The following is a 17,399-nucleotide window of genomic DNA, read 5'->3' on the forward strand; positions in this document are numbered from 1 at the left end:
TAAAACAAACACCGTGTTCACAGGAAGACTCGCAATCAGACACGAACGCGCGCGGCACAAAGTCAACCCGTGTGTTGACAAAGGGAAGGGCCACACTCGAGTCGATCACAGCGAGGATGTGTGGAACAGAAGTGTAATACAAAATATTTGTCTGTACTGTTTTATTGTCTTGCATCTACTACATGTATTTACAGCATCCCAGAATCCAATGTGAACACAGTCCGTTGTACTGTACCTTCGCGGGCGACAGCTGTGGTCGCCTCCATTTGCCTGGGTTTGCACAAGATGTTGTGATTTTCTGCCTTTAGACTACAAAGAGAAACAAATCCCTACAGGAGTCGAGAAATCCTTTTTGCAGCTAGTTGAGAACAGAGGCCTCCCCGCTCGAATCCTGCAGAGTCATTTTCTCTGTGGGCATCAATAAAGCATCAGATCAGGTTTCTTCCTGTGGCTTCATGCTTTTTTACAGGGAAGGGGTTGTAAACAACCTTTGGTTATGTTTCCAGATCAGTGTATAAATCCAGTGTATTAGCTTGTGCTTCGTTTGTTAAGCGTGTGTGCGTTCTGTGACGCCAGCGAAACCTCAGCTCACATTGGGAGGAGGTGAAGTCAAGATCTGGGCCTGAGCTCCTGACAGCTGGGAGCGTGGGAAGGCCGTGTTAAAGCTTCAACGCACATCTGATCCTGCAGGAAATGCGCACAAGAAAAGGCGCAGGTGTAAACAGCCCTGCACGTTTACCCATGAATGAGCTAAAGGTTCGTGTCTAGAAGGTCGGAGTGAACTTTCTCAGCCTCCTCTGAAGCGGCGACTCGGCTGAACTTTGATTGTGGGATCCGTGGCGCGTCGGGGCGGGGGCCAAGTGCAGGCTGCCTGGAATAGCAGCCACTGAACTGCACTGACAGATGATGCAAACCCCCCAAATCCTCCAGGGAGCTGGTAGATAAAGACGCAGGCGGAGCCCTGGAAGGGACATGACAGAGCGGATGACACGGGGAAGCCTGCGCCGTGGTGTGTGGAGCGGGGCGGGCGAGTCCTCAGCGTGGAGCCGCTTCATCTCCGGGGCGTTTGTTGACGCAGACAGGTAGGAAATAAGGTCAGTGAGATCCGCAGGGAGCTCAAGAGGAGGCGGATCCTCCGAAGCCGCGGGTTCCACCCGCCCGACGTGACGTGAGAACAACATTGTTTACTGCCAAAGCCGAGACATGGCTGATGTTATTAGTTATGACGCTGCTCGTCCTGCTATGGAAATGAAAAGGGTATGTCAATCTGATTCATCTGGGGAATGACGAAGAAACGGGAGCGCCCGAACATGCTGCCGTGGAAAAGGTCAGAGAAGTGGCTCCACGTTGTTCCTGAAGCGAAAATGTTACATGTTGGGAAACAATGGCTTTTGTTTGGTCTAAAATGCAAAGACCTTCTACCGGCAGCCATCTTTATTTTTTCAAAATGTGGAAAAGGTTACATCATTGAAGATAGACATGAGATGTATTTAAACACTGATTTATATTCAGTCACAGTTCGAACCGCCCTTGAATGTGACAGAAATACACACGTCCTTCCAGCCGACCTTGTAACAGTCCAGCAGGAGCGTCCCATAAAACCCGGGCAAATAAAAAAGTCGCAATCCCGCACACGTCCCGTTCAAATGAGAGCGTCTCAGACATATTGATCAGATAGACCTGAGAGGAGAGGAAGCAATAAGAAACAAAGGGAGTTGGCATTCATTGGGTTCCAGCTGATGCAGCTGAGTGCTTCGGTGCAGATGTGGAAGAATGAAAATAAGCAGATGGAGGAGAGGGAGGAAATGTGAATCGCTGAGCTGTCTGACGTGATACCTGTCTGTCAGGAAGGAGCGAAAGGTGAGACGCCGCCGCGGCCCAGAGTGACCTTGAGCGGCGGTTTGAGGAGGGTGAACGCTGAGCCAGGGGCACGGGCCAGACAGAGAGGATTATGGGTGAGGCGGAGTGTGAACGACAGCCAATAAAAGTGCTGGAGAGAATGAAAGACGGGGACTGAAGCACGACAGAGACACGTAGCGCTTGGTTGTTGATCGCCGTCCGTCCGGAGGAATTCCGAAGTAACACATTTACATTCCGCCGGCATTAAAAGGGGGGATTAGCGACACTAAATGCCACCTCTGACGCATCCTTACACCGGCTCCCGGTGACCTGCATGAGGGCGGCAGACTGACAGCGTGATTGAGCCTCTCATTAGCGTCCCCCAGGAAGCCAACCTCAGCCGGCACAGCAGGTCCGCTATCGACCACGTTGCCACAACCGTGAGAGCCGGTGGAGCCGGCGACTCACCTTTGGCTGGTATTTGGTGGCGCCGGCACCCTCTGCTTTGCTGTGAGCGTGGCGGCTGCAGCTTCTCAAATAAGTCTAATGGGCTGTGAAATTAGTTTTATCTCTGCACACAATACGGCTACGGAACAATTCGGGACTATTATGTGTCCCTAAAGGCCGGGTTTGGAAAATGTATTTTCACTCTGAATTACATACAGTGCAGCCATTACAAAAAAAAAATGCCCGATTTCCAGCTGAAATAGGAAATAACCCATTGGACCAGGATGCAGAGGGTGCAGCGGGAGACGCGTCTCCTTTAATTTGCCCGGATGATATTTTTGTGCAGTATGCTCCAGCAGGCACAGGCGTCTGCATGACTACGCATTCACCTGTGCTCCTACAGTCAAACCCAGTCAAGACGTCTCTGGCTGGATTGAACCACAAAGGGACTGTGTGATGGATGGAAGATGAGACGCGCACTGACCTGTCACTTCAACCCCCCCCCCCTCCCGGCCCCTTCCCTCCCTGACCCCCCGCCTTGTGCAGCTCCGCTCCCTGGGCGGCGCCTGACATCCGCCCCGGTCCTCCTGCTTCCCGTCCACACGATGAGCCTGTCACGTTCCCCCACTCAGCTACACTTGACTTCTCCAGTGGTCACCGTGCGTCTACGAGCAGGCGTGTGTGTGCTTTCGTTTTTACCCCAGAGCCTCGAGCCGCCATTTGATTCCGACCGAAGATATTACTGTACTTCAAGCTTGCCAGAGATAATGTGTGGAATAAGAGCGACGGTGCCCTGGAGCCCACTAATCCAGACTGATACATCCTCACTGGCAGCTTCCATACATCCATACACAGAGACAAGCGGGGCATAATCTGTTTCCCCTCCCTTCTTTACTCCACCTCCACAGTTTCTCTGCATCAGTGTCATCCCTGAGGAAATCTGGGTGTTTTGAAGGGAAATTGTTGCCACGTTGATATATTGGATCAAGCAAAGCCGTACTTTTACCAAACTTTGAATAAATCAGCGGGGAGGTCACTTGACGTCGGTTAGTCAGAGAGCAAAAGTAATTGGTGCAACGATCCCACAGGGACGCGTCGGTTTAGGCCGGCGGTGAAGTTGGGAAGCTGTTCAGCTCAGTGTTCAACCGCTGCAACCACAACCTGCTTGCGCTGCGACTTAGTGGAATTACCGAGAGCACGTGTAACAAGTGGATGTAAGTGCCAGATCGGTTGCACAAGACAAACAAGAGCACTCAGCAGAAACACAACAGCGCCGCTGCCAAGACAACAACGTCTTTTTAGCAAATCAACCTCCAGGCGCCTGTGGAGCGACGGCCGGGGAGCAGGGGACCCGCGGAGGTGCAGGTCCGCCGCGTTCCTGCGCTGCCGGTCAGGGATGTGTTTAAAGATGTCGCACCGGCGTAGTGTGCTGCAATGATTCCAGGGAGCAGAAGTGCCGTACAGGATCCTTATTTCCACACACACACACACACACACACACACACACACACACACACACACACACACACACACACACACACACACACACACACACACACACACACACACACACTCCTCCAGCAACTAACAATTTCCACCACTCTCTGCTTCCTAGTCAGCTGCAAAATTACAGATTACAGATTTGCTTACAGTCAGGGGAGAGAAGTGGCTTGCTGGTGGGGAGAAGGAGGGAAGCAGAGAGAGAGAGAGGAGGTAATGGATAGGCAGAGTCTACAGGCTATTGGTAGCTGGAGCAGGAACTAGAAAAGCAGAGCATCGGCTGCTGAATGACAGCCTGGAGAGATGAGGAATGACACATGCTAATTCAGGCTTATGCACCTGAGATATCCCATATCAGCCTTTTAATATCGCTGAGGCACCATGACACGCCGGTGGCCCATGCTCATCACTGTTATAATGAGGAGGATATGCTAATGGGTGAATCGTCCGCTGGAGGGAAAATTAAATAAAGCCAACAACACAAACGTTGACTTTCAAGTAAGTAAAACGCGGAGTGAGCAAAAGGCAGGACGGAGCCAGATGCGGATCTCCAGTGGCAAAGGAGGCTTCGCGGGGAAGTGTTCGGCGGGCCGGGATCGCACAGAGGTTAACCCAAATACTCAAATCAATGGGCGGAATAAATGCTTAGACTAGCAGAACTTTGAGTGCTTAAGTGAAAGACTTACAGGACACGGAGAGCGTCTGATGGCTCGTCTGCGCTGAGATAACGGAGATAAAAGGTGGGGTCAGCGCACCGGGGGGAATCTGCTGTGAGCAGCACACGCCAGCTTTACAGCGAGAGCAAAGTGCATTTTCATCACTTCAGTCTTCGGACACAAGACAAGCGAGCGCCCGGCGAGCCCACACACCAGAGGTTATTATGCTGCTCCTGATGAGCAATCTGGGCGAGCGAGGAGGATCGAAATAAAGATAGAAGTGATAAGGATCATATGCTAATATGGCTGAAAGGGTAAAAGTGAGATTGAGCACATTTCTAGCATGTTGCATTGCTATAGCAACAGCCTTTGTACTTGCGGAGGGAAGTGGGTGGCAGGAAAAAAAAGAGCAAGAGTGAGAGTGAGAGGAGTGATGGAGGGAGAGAGAGAGAGGCTTTGGCTTGCTCCTCTCTCTCTTGGCGAGGTTCTACCCATCCAGCTCTCTGCCAACCACGGGACCTCAGGGCTTCACACAGCCAAGGTCAGCGAAGAGGAAAAATGAACAACTCCTCAACGTGTCTGTGCGCAGTGCACATCCAGGAGAGCGCCACAAGAAGCAGTTCTGGCTCACACAGACAGGGGGAGACATCCTGGTCCTGGCAGGACGTCCATGACCGTCCTCTGCAAGGCGCTCAGCAGCAACAGGCGGATCAGAAATACCCTTCACAAGGTCATGATTAAAACCATGTGGATTTAATCCTCATTGTTCCTCCACTTTATGCTGCATAATCCACTTTAAAGAATATTATCACTTAATATCAGTACTTAATTCGTACTTCTAAAGTTCAGAAATACGCAGACAGTGCTGCTGTGAGGAAGGGAATTACAATAGGTCCGATGTGGCACAGTGCAGAAATTCACTTCAGTAGATATTAAATTACAATTCAGTTCCAGCCAGAACTCACACAAATATTAGCAGAGGTGTGTGGAGCGGCGTCAAGTTGCAGAATGTGTGTGTGTTGTTTAGAGAGGCAGGCGCTAGGAGCCCCAGATCTGCCGGAGTGAATAATAAATTAGTTGAGGTCATTAAACCTTCCGTGTTTAATGGAGATCTGACTTCACACACACAGCTACTATTCTCACATGTGCGTTCAAACGCTTTGCTAGACGGTTTGAAAGGCTTTAGCACCGACTGGTTACGGCTGCTAAAATCAGTGACGGATGCTATTTTTAGTGGATTTCTAACACATGAATCTTGATGAAAAATGCACACACACACACACACACACACAAACACACACACACACACACACACACACACACACACACACACACACACACACACACACACACACACACACACACACACGTAACAAGCAGACGTTGAGCAGATCGAGGGTAAAACAGGCAGAAGTAAGTCTGTGTATAACACAAAGGAGCGTTTGTTGTTGTTTGCTGAATTGTGTTTCATATTACGTTGTGTACAACAAAGAGTTTCCATCATCTGCATCCTTTAAATGAAAGTGTGGGTCATATTAGGTTTATAGCTGAAGGAGTCAGAAAAATAGTTTGAGTGTAAAGACCTGCTCAGGCTGCAAAGTACATCATTTCCTGGAAATTGGTAATGATAATACCTGTGGTTGTACAAAGTCTAGAGCTGTAAACAAGTAGGTATTTTACATGGAGCAGCGTGTATTAGGGCTTGTCTGAAGCGTTTTCCACGTATTTATCTTTACATCTACAATCACTGTCTGTGTCACGAGCTCGTCCTTGCAACAGCGTGTGCAATTTGTTCAAGCTGTCACACATCCCGTGCCAACACATGCAACTCTGCAGCACAATAGGATGCTGACGGAGATAACTTTAGAAATTAAATCAAGAAGAGGGAGAGGACAAGGTGTCAACAAACCTGTGTGAGGCCTGTGGAAGTGTGATAGAGTGGATGCGGAAGCAGTGTGTGTGTGTGTGTGTGTGTGTGTGTGTGTGTGTGTGTGTGTGTGTGTGTGTGTGTGTGTGTGTGTCAACGGGGGAAATCAACCGAGGGCAGAGTGCATGCAGAAACCAAGGGAGGAGTCGTGGCCAACAAGCAGAAAATCCTCTCATTAATAAAATCAGCTGATGAAATTAGAACATCTGGATTCGCCTCACACGTGCACACACACACACACACACACACACACACACACACACACACACTGCACGCTAAAACATCACACGTTGAGTCTATAATCGAGACTAGAAGGACAAAAGTTCAAAAGTTTGAGTGAAGTGAGTTCATTTTTGCTTTTACCCAAACATTTGGTTTATTAGAAATTCATATTAAAATGTTACAGAGTATTACAGAAACAGGCTTCCATCTTCAATAAACAATAGAAAAATACCTTTAAAAATAGAACCTCTTCTCTTGCAGGTGAACATGCAGTCTCGATCAGAAATACACAACGTCCCCAAATAACAGAAACATTATTTACAAAACATTGGCAGAGTATGTGCTTGATTCTTCATATGTAATGCAAATGATAAAATAGGTCCATGGTTAAAAAAAGTTGAATTCCTGCACAGCCCACATTGGCAACTTACATTTTAAGGAGCCGGATGGATCTTGAAATTCGTAGGACAAGTCAGCGGCAAAGACTGAGCAAAATGATAAAAGCTTATTACAAATCATCCGCTTGCTAATGTTTTAGTAAAGCGGTAGTTTGTAATAAACTGTGTTTGTTTGGTGTTGTTCCTCTTTGCTAACGCAGCCTTGAGCGTTTTGTTTTGTTTTGTTTTGTTTTGTTTTAGGCTACAACTACTGAGAATAATAATGCAGACCGCTACACGAACGAAGGAGTCACAGCTGAACGCGTCAGGGTTCATTTTGATCGGAGATGACCACGAGGAGCACGAGGCTGGAAACAGGCCGAGTGTCACATTGTGCATCGGTGGTAAATCAGACTCAAATCATTAGCGCACAAGAGACCTTCATTAGCAACGAGGAGCAGCGATCGCATGTGGGCTCTCTCCTTCGTACTCCTATTAATCAAATCAATGACTCTCAGAAAATGTAATTAAGGCAAAAAATGATCTCTGCACTGCACCATGAGAAAACACGTTAGTAACAATGAACCTGCATCAAATACAGGGATTTGTTATTAAGCTGTTCAGAAAAGAGAAACAAGCACCTTTCAAATAAAAATACAAACCAACCATCTTATAGTAAACATTGGATAATGGAGAAGTGCATCTTAATAAGAGAACATCCGAAGTTTCATTAATATATGAATCTATAACATAATGACTGAACAACACTAAAAACTACAGCACCAATATTGACAATCAAGTTACCGAAGCATCACATGCTCTGCCAGACTTATTACAGTATATTGAGGCATTAAAGTGTAGGGGCATTCAGGCCAGGTGTCCTGTTACTGTGTGCAATATAAAAGTGGTAAATGTACAAACGTACGGTAGTGAAGTGAAACTGAGAGGGTCTGAACACTCTTCTTTGATTTTTCAGTGTACAAATAGTAAAATTGCGTGTTTGTTCGACTACTGCCCAACTAGAAATCTACTTTTATCCTAAAAACACTGCTTTGCATAACTTTGAGGAACCCAAACCAGGAAGCACTGGATTAGATGGTTCTGAAGAAACAATAAATAGACAAAAACAATTCTCAACCATTTACACTTGAAAAAATAATTAAAAAAGAAGCTGTTGGGAGAAGATCGGCCAGAATCACCGCGCTGTCTTCGAGGGTCGAGGACCTGCAGATCAACACACGTTTGTTCGTTTAGTCCACATTCGACATGTCAGGAAGCGCTGTGTGAGTGCACGGCGTGGTCCGTACCTTCCGCCTCCCCGCGGCACGCCTCTTCACACTCCTCCGGCTGCAGGAAGCGGTTGCCGTTGCCTCCGCAGCCGCTGTACATGAAGGGCCTGCACGCCCGCGCCTGGAGGTTGAAGTACCAGCGCAGGGTGTAGCGTCTGCAGCCGCCCTCCTCCATGGGCAGCCGGCACACGGCCGCTGGGCCTGCACGGGACGCACGAGACGGGTTGGGATGCGACCGGACACGGCGAGACACGAGACGACGAGAGAACGGGCCGGGACGGACAGGAAGGAGCGGAGGGAGAGCAGCAGCAGCGACCCAGAACCCGAGACAAGCACTCAGCACCACCGAAGAAGACCTCAGCCCTTAACACGTTCACGCGATTAGCTCCAGAGGTTCCGATGTGTCTCATCAGCATCAGATCAGCTAATACAGCACAGAAACACCAGCAGGCAGAATGAACGAACCCGCGGCTGCTTTACCTTCACCTCCGACTCGCCGCTTGGACCTGACTGATCTGGACTCGACCGCCACCGGCGTAACTTTGGCTTCTGTCTGACTGTCACCTGTCTGTCCATCAGCAATGACAGGCTTGTTTGGTTCATCTTTCACTGTCTCGTCAGACATTCTAACAGTCTCATCTGCCGACAGACACACACACACACACACACACACACACACACACGGAAGCATTGATTAAAAGAAGAAGTAAAGCATCTCCTGCAGAACAGATTGGGATGGTGCTTGCTTGAAGCAGCCTGTGAGAAATATGCACGGCCAACAGGCCCATCATAATGAAACGAGCGCTACGTGAAATACCACCTAATATGAGACGCGCTCCTTCAGCAGCAATTGGATTATGTACCGATTCAATAAACCGAGTTATGGGACACATGGGACCAACTGACAAGCCACCATCTGTTTATCACATGGTCGACACAGGTTGGCTGAATGTAAATGACTTCCATTAATATTAGAGCCGTTGGGAGTTGATGAACCTCTAAGAAAGTGCTTTGGAGTAATGTCGTAATAGACAGTCACGTCTGGTCATAATGGACCAAATGCTGAGGAACAGGACGCTCAGCACATTTTCTAAGGGTTAAATAAAAATCCAGAAAAAAATCTAAAGCTCCACTTGGTTAGTAGCAGCTCTGACGATGTGACTTTGTGCACACATGTAGATCAGGTCCATGATAACGAAAAAGCCCAGTTTTAAATAACACATCCTCATTTGAGACATATTGGGGGGAAGAGGCGGTGACGTAGGCTGGGCTCAGTGTGTCACTATGTGCTGCTACAGTGGGCACAGCATGAAGCACACGGTACCGTCACTCTGATTTGCAGTGAAGTCGAGCAGTTCATCCAAGGGCTGGTCGTAGGCCTCGATGGAGTAGATGTGCTCGTACTCCGGGTCGTTGGTATTCACCACCACGCGCAGCTCACGGCCTGAAAGGAGAACCGCATAGAACCTTCAGTTCAATCCATCAACAGGACGAGTGGTGCGGCACACAGGTCCACAGACAAAGGGCGTGATCTGAGATGTGGTGCGTAAAAAAAATACAAAAGGAGTCCTCGTCTCCTCGGTGAGGAAAGCACCCAGTGTTTATACGTCTCCACACACAGCCCACGAAGTTACACCTGTTTGTTAGAGACGGACACACAGATGGAGGCCAACACGCAGCGAGGTGGACGGACGCACTCACCCTCCTGACCCTTCAGGACCAGCTGTTGCTCTGGCGCAGGCCGAGCCCGGACCGTGGGCTGGGACTGAAGGTCCAGGCCCGAACCTGAGATAGGACAGAAGAGCCAGACGGGACACGGAGACAGGAAGACGGACACCGAGGGCGAAGCGTCGAGGGAGGGAGCAGTTAGGCGTTACACAGGAGGGAGAAGACAGGGGTCCAGGAGGGCAGAAGGGTAAAAACATTCAGAAACATGAGCCGACAATTAGCCCGAAGCACCGACATCCTCCCACCAGTCCAACATAGACACCAGTTAAAGGATCAACCGCATTTTTGCAAGACCGGACAAAACGAGGCAGTCTTCCAAAAACTGGATCTAATCCTTTCAGGACTCAGATCGCTTCTGTATGGACTTTCATCAGACTCGATTTAACCGACGCAGCGGACTCTCATTATGAAGCATAACTTTTATAAAAGAATTAATTAAACATGAGTAAAATGTTTGCTTTGGCCTCATTCTCAGTGGCGCTGCATATTTATTAACAGCCGGCCTCACCATCACTGATCTCATGTTCTGCCAATGTTACTTCATAACGCTGATGTGGTCCTGCATTGATTAGCAGCTCTGACAACAGGCACAAACATTTGGAGAAGTTCCTTATCTTAACGACCTTCCCAATTTAAATATTCTACATTGCCTGAACACACTCCACATCATTGTGGACTCCAACAGTCGTCTCTGCAGTAAAATATACAAAGATCAAACCAACTACATGCAAACGCGGTGGTTCTGCAGTGGCTTCATGCTGGTGAAAACACTCCAGCCTTTGACGAAATAAATAATAAATGGAAGTGACGGCTCTCACTACAGCAGCATATGTGGTACAGTGTATCACTGTGACTCATGCTAAATCACAGCCCTTCTGTCCACCTTTCTCCTCTCTGCTGCAGTCAAATGGCTCACTCACCTCCACATGCTGAGGATCCGACAGATGGACGGGAAGGAAGCAGAAAGAGAGGGAATAACAACGGTCAGTTCAAAGCGTCACAGCACTGCTGTCGCTCTCTACAGCTTCGTTTGTGGTATTGTTTTTCGTATAGTTTTGCCGAGCGTGTGACTCATACGCTGCGATTACCATCTGAAGTTCATCTTGGGGACAACGCTGCTCGAAAATTAGCAATGCAAGTAGCATGAAAGACTCACCACAGTGCTGACTCATCTCTGAGCGAACATACTCTCTGATCTCATCCTCCTGAATTCAGAATGAAAAGAGAAACCAGGACAAGACACACTTATACAAACACGAAGCCAATATCAGCACAGTATGTCTGCTGTCTGAAGTCAGTGTCTTCAGATTGAGCCCTGTGGTAAGAGATCACGCACTGACCGTCATGCCCGGATCTCCTCTGTCTCCTTTGGCTCCATCTGGGCCCATCTCTCCCTGCAACGTGGACAGGTATTAAGCCACCGACCCACAGAGAGGCTTGCAGCGCATTAATTCATTAGACTGAGACCAGGTGCAGCATATGAACTACATGCAAAGTCAAAGTAAGAAGGTAAAGTCAGCAATAGTGATAAAGTCTTTCTATTCTCTATATGCTTGTGTCCTTGCATGTGAGGTCACCGAATATTCAGCTGAGGGTTGAAATGATTAAGGTTGCTTCCCTGCAAGTGCTACGGTAGCTAAATGTGTTGTAGAGTAATAAAAACAGTAATGTCATGACTTCAGTAAATCATTTCTTTTTGACAAAGAGCCACCAAGTGACAGAAGGGAAGTAGTGGGACAATTTACCTGTTCGCCCCTTTCTCCAGGAATACCTGGGACGCCCCGAGGGCCGACCGTGGCAGGACCAACTGGACCTCTCTCTCCCTGTTACAAAAGCAGTGGATGTGGCTTTAACTAGCGTTACAAGTGAAAGAAACCCAGTTGCCACCAGGAAGTTATAAAGTTGTCCTCATGAAAGTCCTGTTAAGTTTATAAGACAGCTCTTGTTTACCACATCGGATGCTCTGCCTTCACTGTGAAATCTTGATTTAGGAAAAAAAAATGCTTGAATCAAATGCGTCTCAGACTGAAAAAAATGCATCTCTCAGAGAGACATGAAATGAACCTGCTCTCTTGTCACCAGCTTTGTTCATTTATATAATGCAGACAAGCCAGTGTAACACGGGGCTCACAAACTGTCAGTCCTCCTGAAGCAATACACAGCAATCAAAGCTCCCAGCCAGGTGAAGACGAAAGAACAAGAGCGGAAAAATACAAACTTACTGTTTGTTATGTCTGAGATATATGTTGGAATTATCAAAAGGTTTATTTTCATGCATCCTTGACAGCACCCAAATAATGACGTAATCACTATTAGATATGGCTATTTATGACTCCATTATATTTATTTCTACCCTCATGGCTGAGGCTGGGTATTATTAAACTGTCATATCTATCACTGCATTCTACTCCCATAGATGTACTGTAGCGTATTAGCAACCCAGCAAGTATGAATTCTCACCTTCTGTCCTTGCAGACCTTCAGGGCCTTTAGCACCGGCTGGTCCCTGGGGGCCAGTCAGGCCAGAGGCCCCATCTACACCTCTGGGACCAGGAGGGCCAGGAACACCAGGTGGGCCCTGTGTGAAGCACAGACACAGTTCGTTATGTATTTCAAGGTTTCCTGTGGTTTTTGAGTGAGTGACGCTGCACATTTGACAGCACCTGCAAATTATGTAGATCAGGTGCAGCACACAGAGCGGTACATGCGAAAGTAGAAACTCACCCTTTCACCTTTCTCTCCCTGAGTTCCTTTGGGTCCTGCAATCCCATCAATTCCACGGTCACCCTACACCAACATAGAGTAGCTGGAAGGTTAGACTTAGCATACAGTATGGAGACAAAGAAGGATTTGTTAAAACACAATGCATACCTTGGGGCCCACCAACCCCTCTTTGCCAGGGATGCCAGGGGCCCCAGGAGGTCCAATGTCCCCCTGGAAAAAAGACACAGCTTGCCTGATGACGTCAATATTTTTCTTAAAAAGCCAAAAGAGGCATCAAACACAAGGCACGATGCCAGTTTTCACAGATGAGTCATACCTGTTCACCTTTTCTTCCTGGTAGGCCTGATCGTCCAGGAATACCACCGTTCCCCTGAACACAAACACATTCATCTGTTTGTGTTAACTTATGAAATACTAACATGACTCACTATGACGCAGTTCCTTTTTTATTCAAGTTTAACATTTAATCATAACACGACACTGAATAACCATTGATTTAAACACTATTTCACATACTACTGTACCAGACAGCTGTTTGTTATTATAAAAGACTTGTGAAAACTGCATAATTCTTTATTCATATCTGCCGCCCTCACCTTCTCTCCTTTGGGCCCATCACCTCCACAAGCGCCTTTGGGTCCCCTGTCACCCTGGAAACACACAAGCTCACCAGTGACAGCCACACACCAAGCGGCTCAAGCGTCGCAAAATGCACCGGCCAGTGAACCAATCCATACACTGACGCGTCCACCTGCTAGTCTGCCTGAGCCGCGGTGCACATGAACTACCTTCTTCAGCAAATTCTCAGCATCAGCAGATACGAAGCAGAACTACGACACACGCTGTCATTTCCCCCGCGACCAAGTAAGCACAAAATAGCTGCAGGGCAACGACACTGTCTGGCTCAGTCACTGTCACAGGCTCAGTCACGGTCTGGGCAGCGGAGGAGTTTGAAGGCACCACTCCATGTTAAAGTATGGTTCTTCAATACATACGGGGGATTCATATTGGATAGGGCTGTTCTAGCTTACAACCTCAAACTGACACATAGATGTGCAGCCAAATGTCTCATTGTCCACAAGCACCTCTGAAAGGTTCCTCAGAGTTAAAGACACAAAATATTATACACAAAGACTGAGAATACCTTTATTCCTCTCAGTCCTAAAATACCAATCTCTCCCTTCTCCCCCTTTCGTCCTGGCAGCCCATCTTTTCCTGATAACCCCTAAAAAAATAAAACGGCAATCATCTCCATTTCACATCCAAAAAGAAGCTCTATTTGTGTGAGGGAAGGGAGCGCACAGACCGATTCACCAGGTACTCCTGGTTGACCCGCTTCTCCCTGCAGACAGAACACAGAATTACAGTAATTATAGCAGTGAAATTATCACCTCCACTAACTGCTGACTGGCTTTGCTATTAATCATGACACAGACTTAATCACAATTATCATCCATGCACAGTGTCGCTTGCCTTCTGGCCACCGGGGCCGCGAGCACCTGGGAAACCAGTGGATCCACCTTCTCCCGGTTCTCCCCTCAGACCCTGGTGCCAGACACAAAATAAACACGAAAATATACATAATGATTCACACAAACATATTATTAGTTCCCTGCAATTTCACTGCTGAAAGTGTACAGTAAAAGTTCTCCTTACATTAACTAACGTTTGCATTATAGCAAAGTCTACACCCTCAGTGAAAGTGGAAATTTAGGCTAAGCACTGTGACGAGTTTCAGTTATTTTAAATGCCCTAAAACATTTGTAAATGTCAACAATACAGTACACTGATAAATTGTCAAATTGCCAAAAGATCACAATAATTGTTAGTATATGCTGTATTTTTTTTTTTTTTTGGTTTCCTTACCGGCTCCCCTGTAGGTCCCTCTTGACCTTTGACACCCTTTTCACCCTGAACACCTTTGGGCCCTCTGTCCCCCTGAAACAGAAACCATCAATGTAAGACCAAATATTCGTACGTGGAACAAAACTTTAGATCTTAGACACGTGTCCAGTGTCCACCAACCGTTTCTCCTTTGTTGCCTCTTTCTCCAGGAGGTCCTCCCACCAGCACCGTGTCCCCCTGTGGGACACAACAAACCTGTAAACATCTGGCTACAATGTGTCATCCTGTTGCCTTTTCATCACCATTGTGTGTATTCAAACGTTCCTCCCGCTCCAAAGAGTGTAAACCTCGTGAAAGCGCTCTCTCACAACAGCAGCTGCTGATACAACATGTCATATTTTGCAAGAGCAAGCGACTGGGCCTATTAGAAGTTTTAACACACACACCTTGTCGCCTTTGTCACCTTGAAGGCCGATGTCTCCCTGGGAAAAATATATTGGGAGGAAAACATTTCATTCAGGCGTTTCAATTTAATTCCCTGCTTTACATGAGTGGAATGCTCAGGGGATGCAACTAGCATGATGAGACAGCATTCACCTTCTCTCCCCGCGCGCCTCGAATCCCCGGGGGACCCTGAGCAACACAGACACACACAGGCTTTTTAGAAGGCTGCACAATTAAAAAAGGCCACGCGTGTTCCTACCCCTGAGCAAGTCTTCCTTAGTCAGACATTAAAACTGAAATCACAATGAGGTCATGACTGCATAGGGATTAAAGTCTGATTACAGTAAATGGAGTAGCAGGTACACCTGACATGTGTTAAAATTGCTTTCAAATAACAAATTGCAACCCTGTAAGGAAGAAATGTAAAAGGAATGCTCGCTCTTTTCCTCTTTTAACAGTCCACACCAACTGCCTCCTGGTAAATTAAAGGACCTTTGGTGAACACGCTGCGTAGATCTATGCTGTGGGCCGGAGTGAAGCATAATAAATGAAACACTTGATATTTACTGTGGGCCCTCTCTCTCCATCTGAGCCAGCTCGACCCTCCTCGCCCTAAAACATGACAGGAAAAAACAAAACAAAACAAAACACACACACACACACACACACACACACACACACACACACACACACACACACACACACACACACACACACACACACACACACACACACACACACACACACACACCAGCATTAGTTTCTATCCTCCAGAGGAAAAGGTCATAACTTCAATGATACAGCAGCAGAACAAGCATCTTACTCTAGGCCCTGGATCTCCTCTCTCTCCTCTGGGACCAGGAATTCCTACTCCGACTTCCCCCTGGCAACAGAACCAATGTGTACAGCCTTCAAACATTTCATCACCATTTCATCCACTAGACAAAAATGTGTGCAGTCACCTTGTCTCCTTTAACTCCGTCTGTTCCAGGAGTGCCCTATAATCAGGATATTAAATATTTACTTACAATCATACATTTTATCTATCCCTCCCCTCCATCCTGATAAACCTACTGATGCTCCTAGAGGTCCAGGTGTACCCGGAGCGCCAACATTTCCAGCACGGCCTGCGAAACCTGGAAGACCCTGAAAACAAAATGCACAAGTTCAAGGTCATAGCAAAGAGAATGAGGCTAAAAGCATGAAGCATCTGTGCCCAGCAGCCCGCCTCTCACCCGCTCCCCGGGTGGTCCTGGAGCTCCTGGTTGGCCGTTTTCTCCTCTAACGCCAGGCTGTCCAGCATCACCCGACTTGCCCTGTGGCCCCGGAGGGCCGGCTGGACCTGGAAGGCCTGGATCTCCCTGGAATTTACGCAGTCATTTTGTGATAAGAATAAGAAAGAATAAGAATAAGAAAACCTTTAATAGTCCCGCAGTGGGGAAATTACCTCTCACAACAGCAGTACAGATGAGCAAGAATACAGGTACAGAACAGTTTGTGTTGGCACAGTACAAAGCAGTACAGTACAGTTAGAGTGAGTATGAGGTCATTGCAGGGTTATTGCACAGTAATGGGTATAAGATTTGTACCGGTAACAATATACATGATTGTTCACAGATTACACAAATATTGTGCAGAGCAGGTTGCTATATAAACCACTGATGCAGTGGCTGAGTGACTGTGGTGGGATGTGGTCAACAGTTCTGATTGTACAGTCTGACAGCAGCAGGTAGGAAGGATCTACGATATCTCTCCTTCACACAGCGAGGGTGGATCAGTCTGCTACTGAAGCTGCTCTCCAGAGCAGACAGTGAGTCCTCCAGTGGGTGAGAGACCTGGTCCATGATGGATGTCAGTTTAGCCAGGACCCTTCTCTCACCCACCTCCTGCACCGTGTCCAGAGTGCAGCCCAGGACAGAGCTGGACTTCTTGATGATCCTGTCCAGTCTTTTCCTGTCCCTCACTGTGATGCTGCTGCCCCAGCAGACCACACCATACAGGATGGCTGATGCCACCACAGAGTCATAGAAGGTCTTCAGGAGTGGCCCCCTCACTCCAAAAGACCGCAGTCTCCTCAGCAGGTAGAGTCTGCACAAACTGAGGCCTGTTTGTGAGATAGTCCATAATCCACTCTGTCAGATGAAGGTCCACACCAGTCTCCTCCAGTTTGTGTTTCAGAAGCAGTGATGGTGGCACATCTGATAAGCTGCGCTAAATTAATAGTGACACAAAAACTGTGTCATTTCACATGAACTGCGTTTACTCACCTTTAAACCTTGAGGTCCATCCCGACCAGGAGGTCCTGCCATTCCTAAACCCTTCTCTCCCTGCGAAGCACATCTTGTCATATGACATACATTTGATTTGACATCATCAAAACACATGACAATCAGCAAGCTCAC

General features: G+C 47.6%; 1 protein-coding gene across 4 annotated transcripts in view; it reads right to left on the reverse strand.

The window, feature by feature from the left end:
* Positions 1-6,719: 6,719 nt before the first annotated feature.
* The window catches only part of col7a1 (collagen, type VII, alpha 1), a 40,590-nt gene continuing 29,910 nt past the window's right edge, over positions 6,720-17,399 (reverse strand). For 2 of the 4 annotated variants that reach the window (XR_008694795.1, XR_008694796.1), the window contains 24 exons: positions 17,265-17,324; positions 16,233-16,358; positions 16,072-16,143; positions 15,960-15,995; positions 15,821-15,880; positions 15,565-15,609; positions 15,151-15,186; positions 15,000-15,035; positions 14,734-14,790; positions 14,575-14,646; positions 14,182-14,253; positions 14,015-14,050; positions 13,853-13,933; positions 13,305-13,358; positions 13,025-13,078; positions 12,856-12,918; positions 12,709-12,771; positions 12,446-12,562; positions 11,731-11,808; positions 11,326-11,379; positions 11,142-11,190; positions 9,959-10,914; positions 9,582-9,701; positions 8,744-8,896 (listed from right to left, as the gene is read on the reverse strand). Coding sequence is in view for 1 of the 4 variants with exons in the window: in XM_029151169.3 (XP_029007002.1) it covers positions 8,164-8,192; positions 8,276-8,458; positions 8,738-8,896; positions 9,582-9,701; positions 9,959-10,042; positions 10,906-10,914; positions 11,142-11,190; positions 11,326-11,379; positions 11,731-11,808; positions 12,446-12,562; positions 12,709-12,771; positions 12,856-12,918; positions 13,025-13,078; positions 13,305-13,358; positions 13,853-13,933; positions 14,015-14,050; positions 14,182-14,253; positions 14,575-14,646; positions 14,734-14,790; positions 15,000-15,035; positions 15,151-15,186; positions 15,565-15,609; positions 15,821-15,880; positions 15,960-15,995; positions 16,072-16,143; positions 16,233-16,358; positions 17,265-17,324 (1,905 nt within the window). In the remaining 3 variants the exon portion in view is untranslated. Of the gene's footprint in view, positions 8,193-8,275; positions 8,459-8,737; positions 8,897-9,581; positions 9,702-9,958; positions 10,915-11,141; positions 11,191-11,325; positions 11,380-11,730; positions 11,809-12,445; positions 12,563-12,708; positions 12,772-12,855; positions 12,919-13,024; positions 13,079-13,304; positions 13,359-13,852; positions 13,934-14,014; positions 14,051-14,181; positions 14,254-14,574; positions 14,647-14,733; positions 14,791-14,999; positions 15,036-15,150; positions 15,187-15,564; positions 15,610-15,820; positions 15,881-15,959; positions 15,996-16,071; positions 16,144-16,232; positions 16,359-17,264; positions 17,325-17,399 lie in introns of those variants that run through there. The other 2 variants (XM_029151169.3, XR_008694797.1) reach the window with 2 other exon arrangements.

This window comes from Betta splendens, chromosome 5 (genome assembly GCF_900634795.4).
Source record: "Betta splendens chromosome 5, fBetSpl5.4, whole genome shotgun sequence".
Classification (NCBI taxonomy): Eukaryota; Metazoa; Chordata; class Actinopteri; order Anabantiformes; family Osphronemidae; genus Betta; species Betta splendens.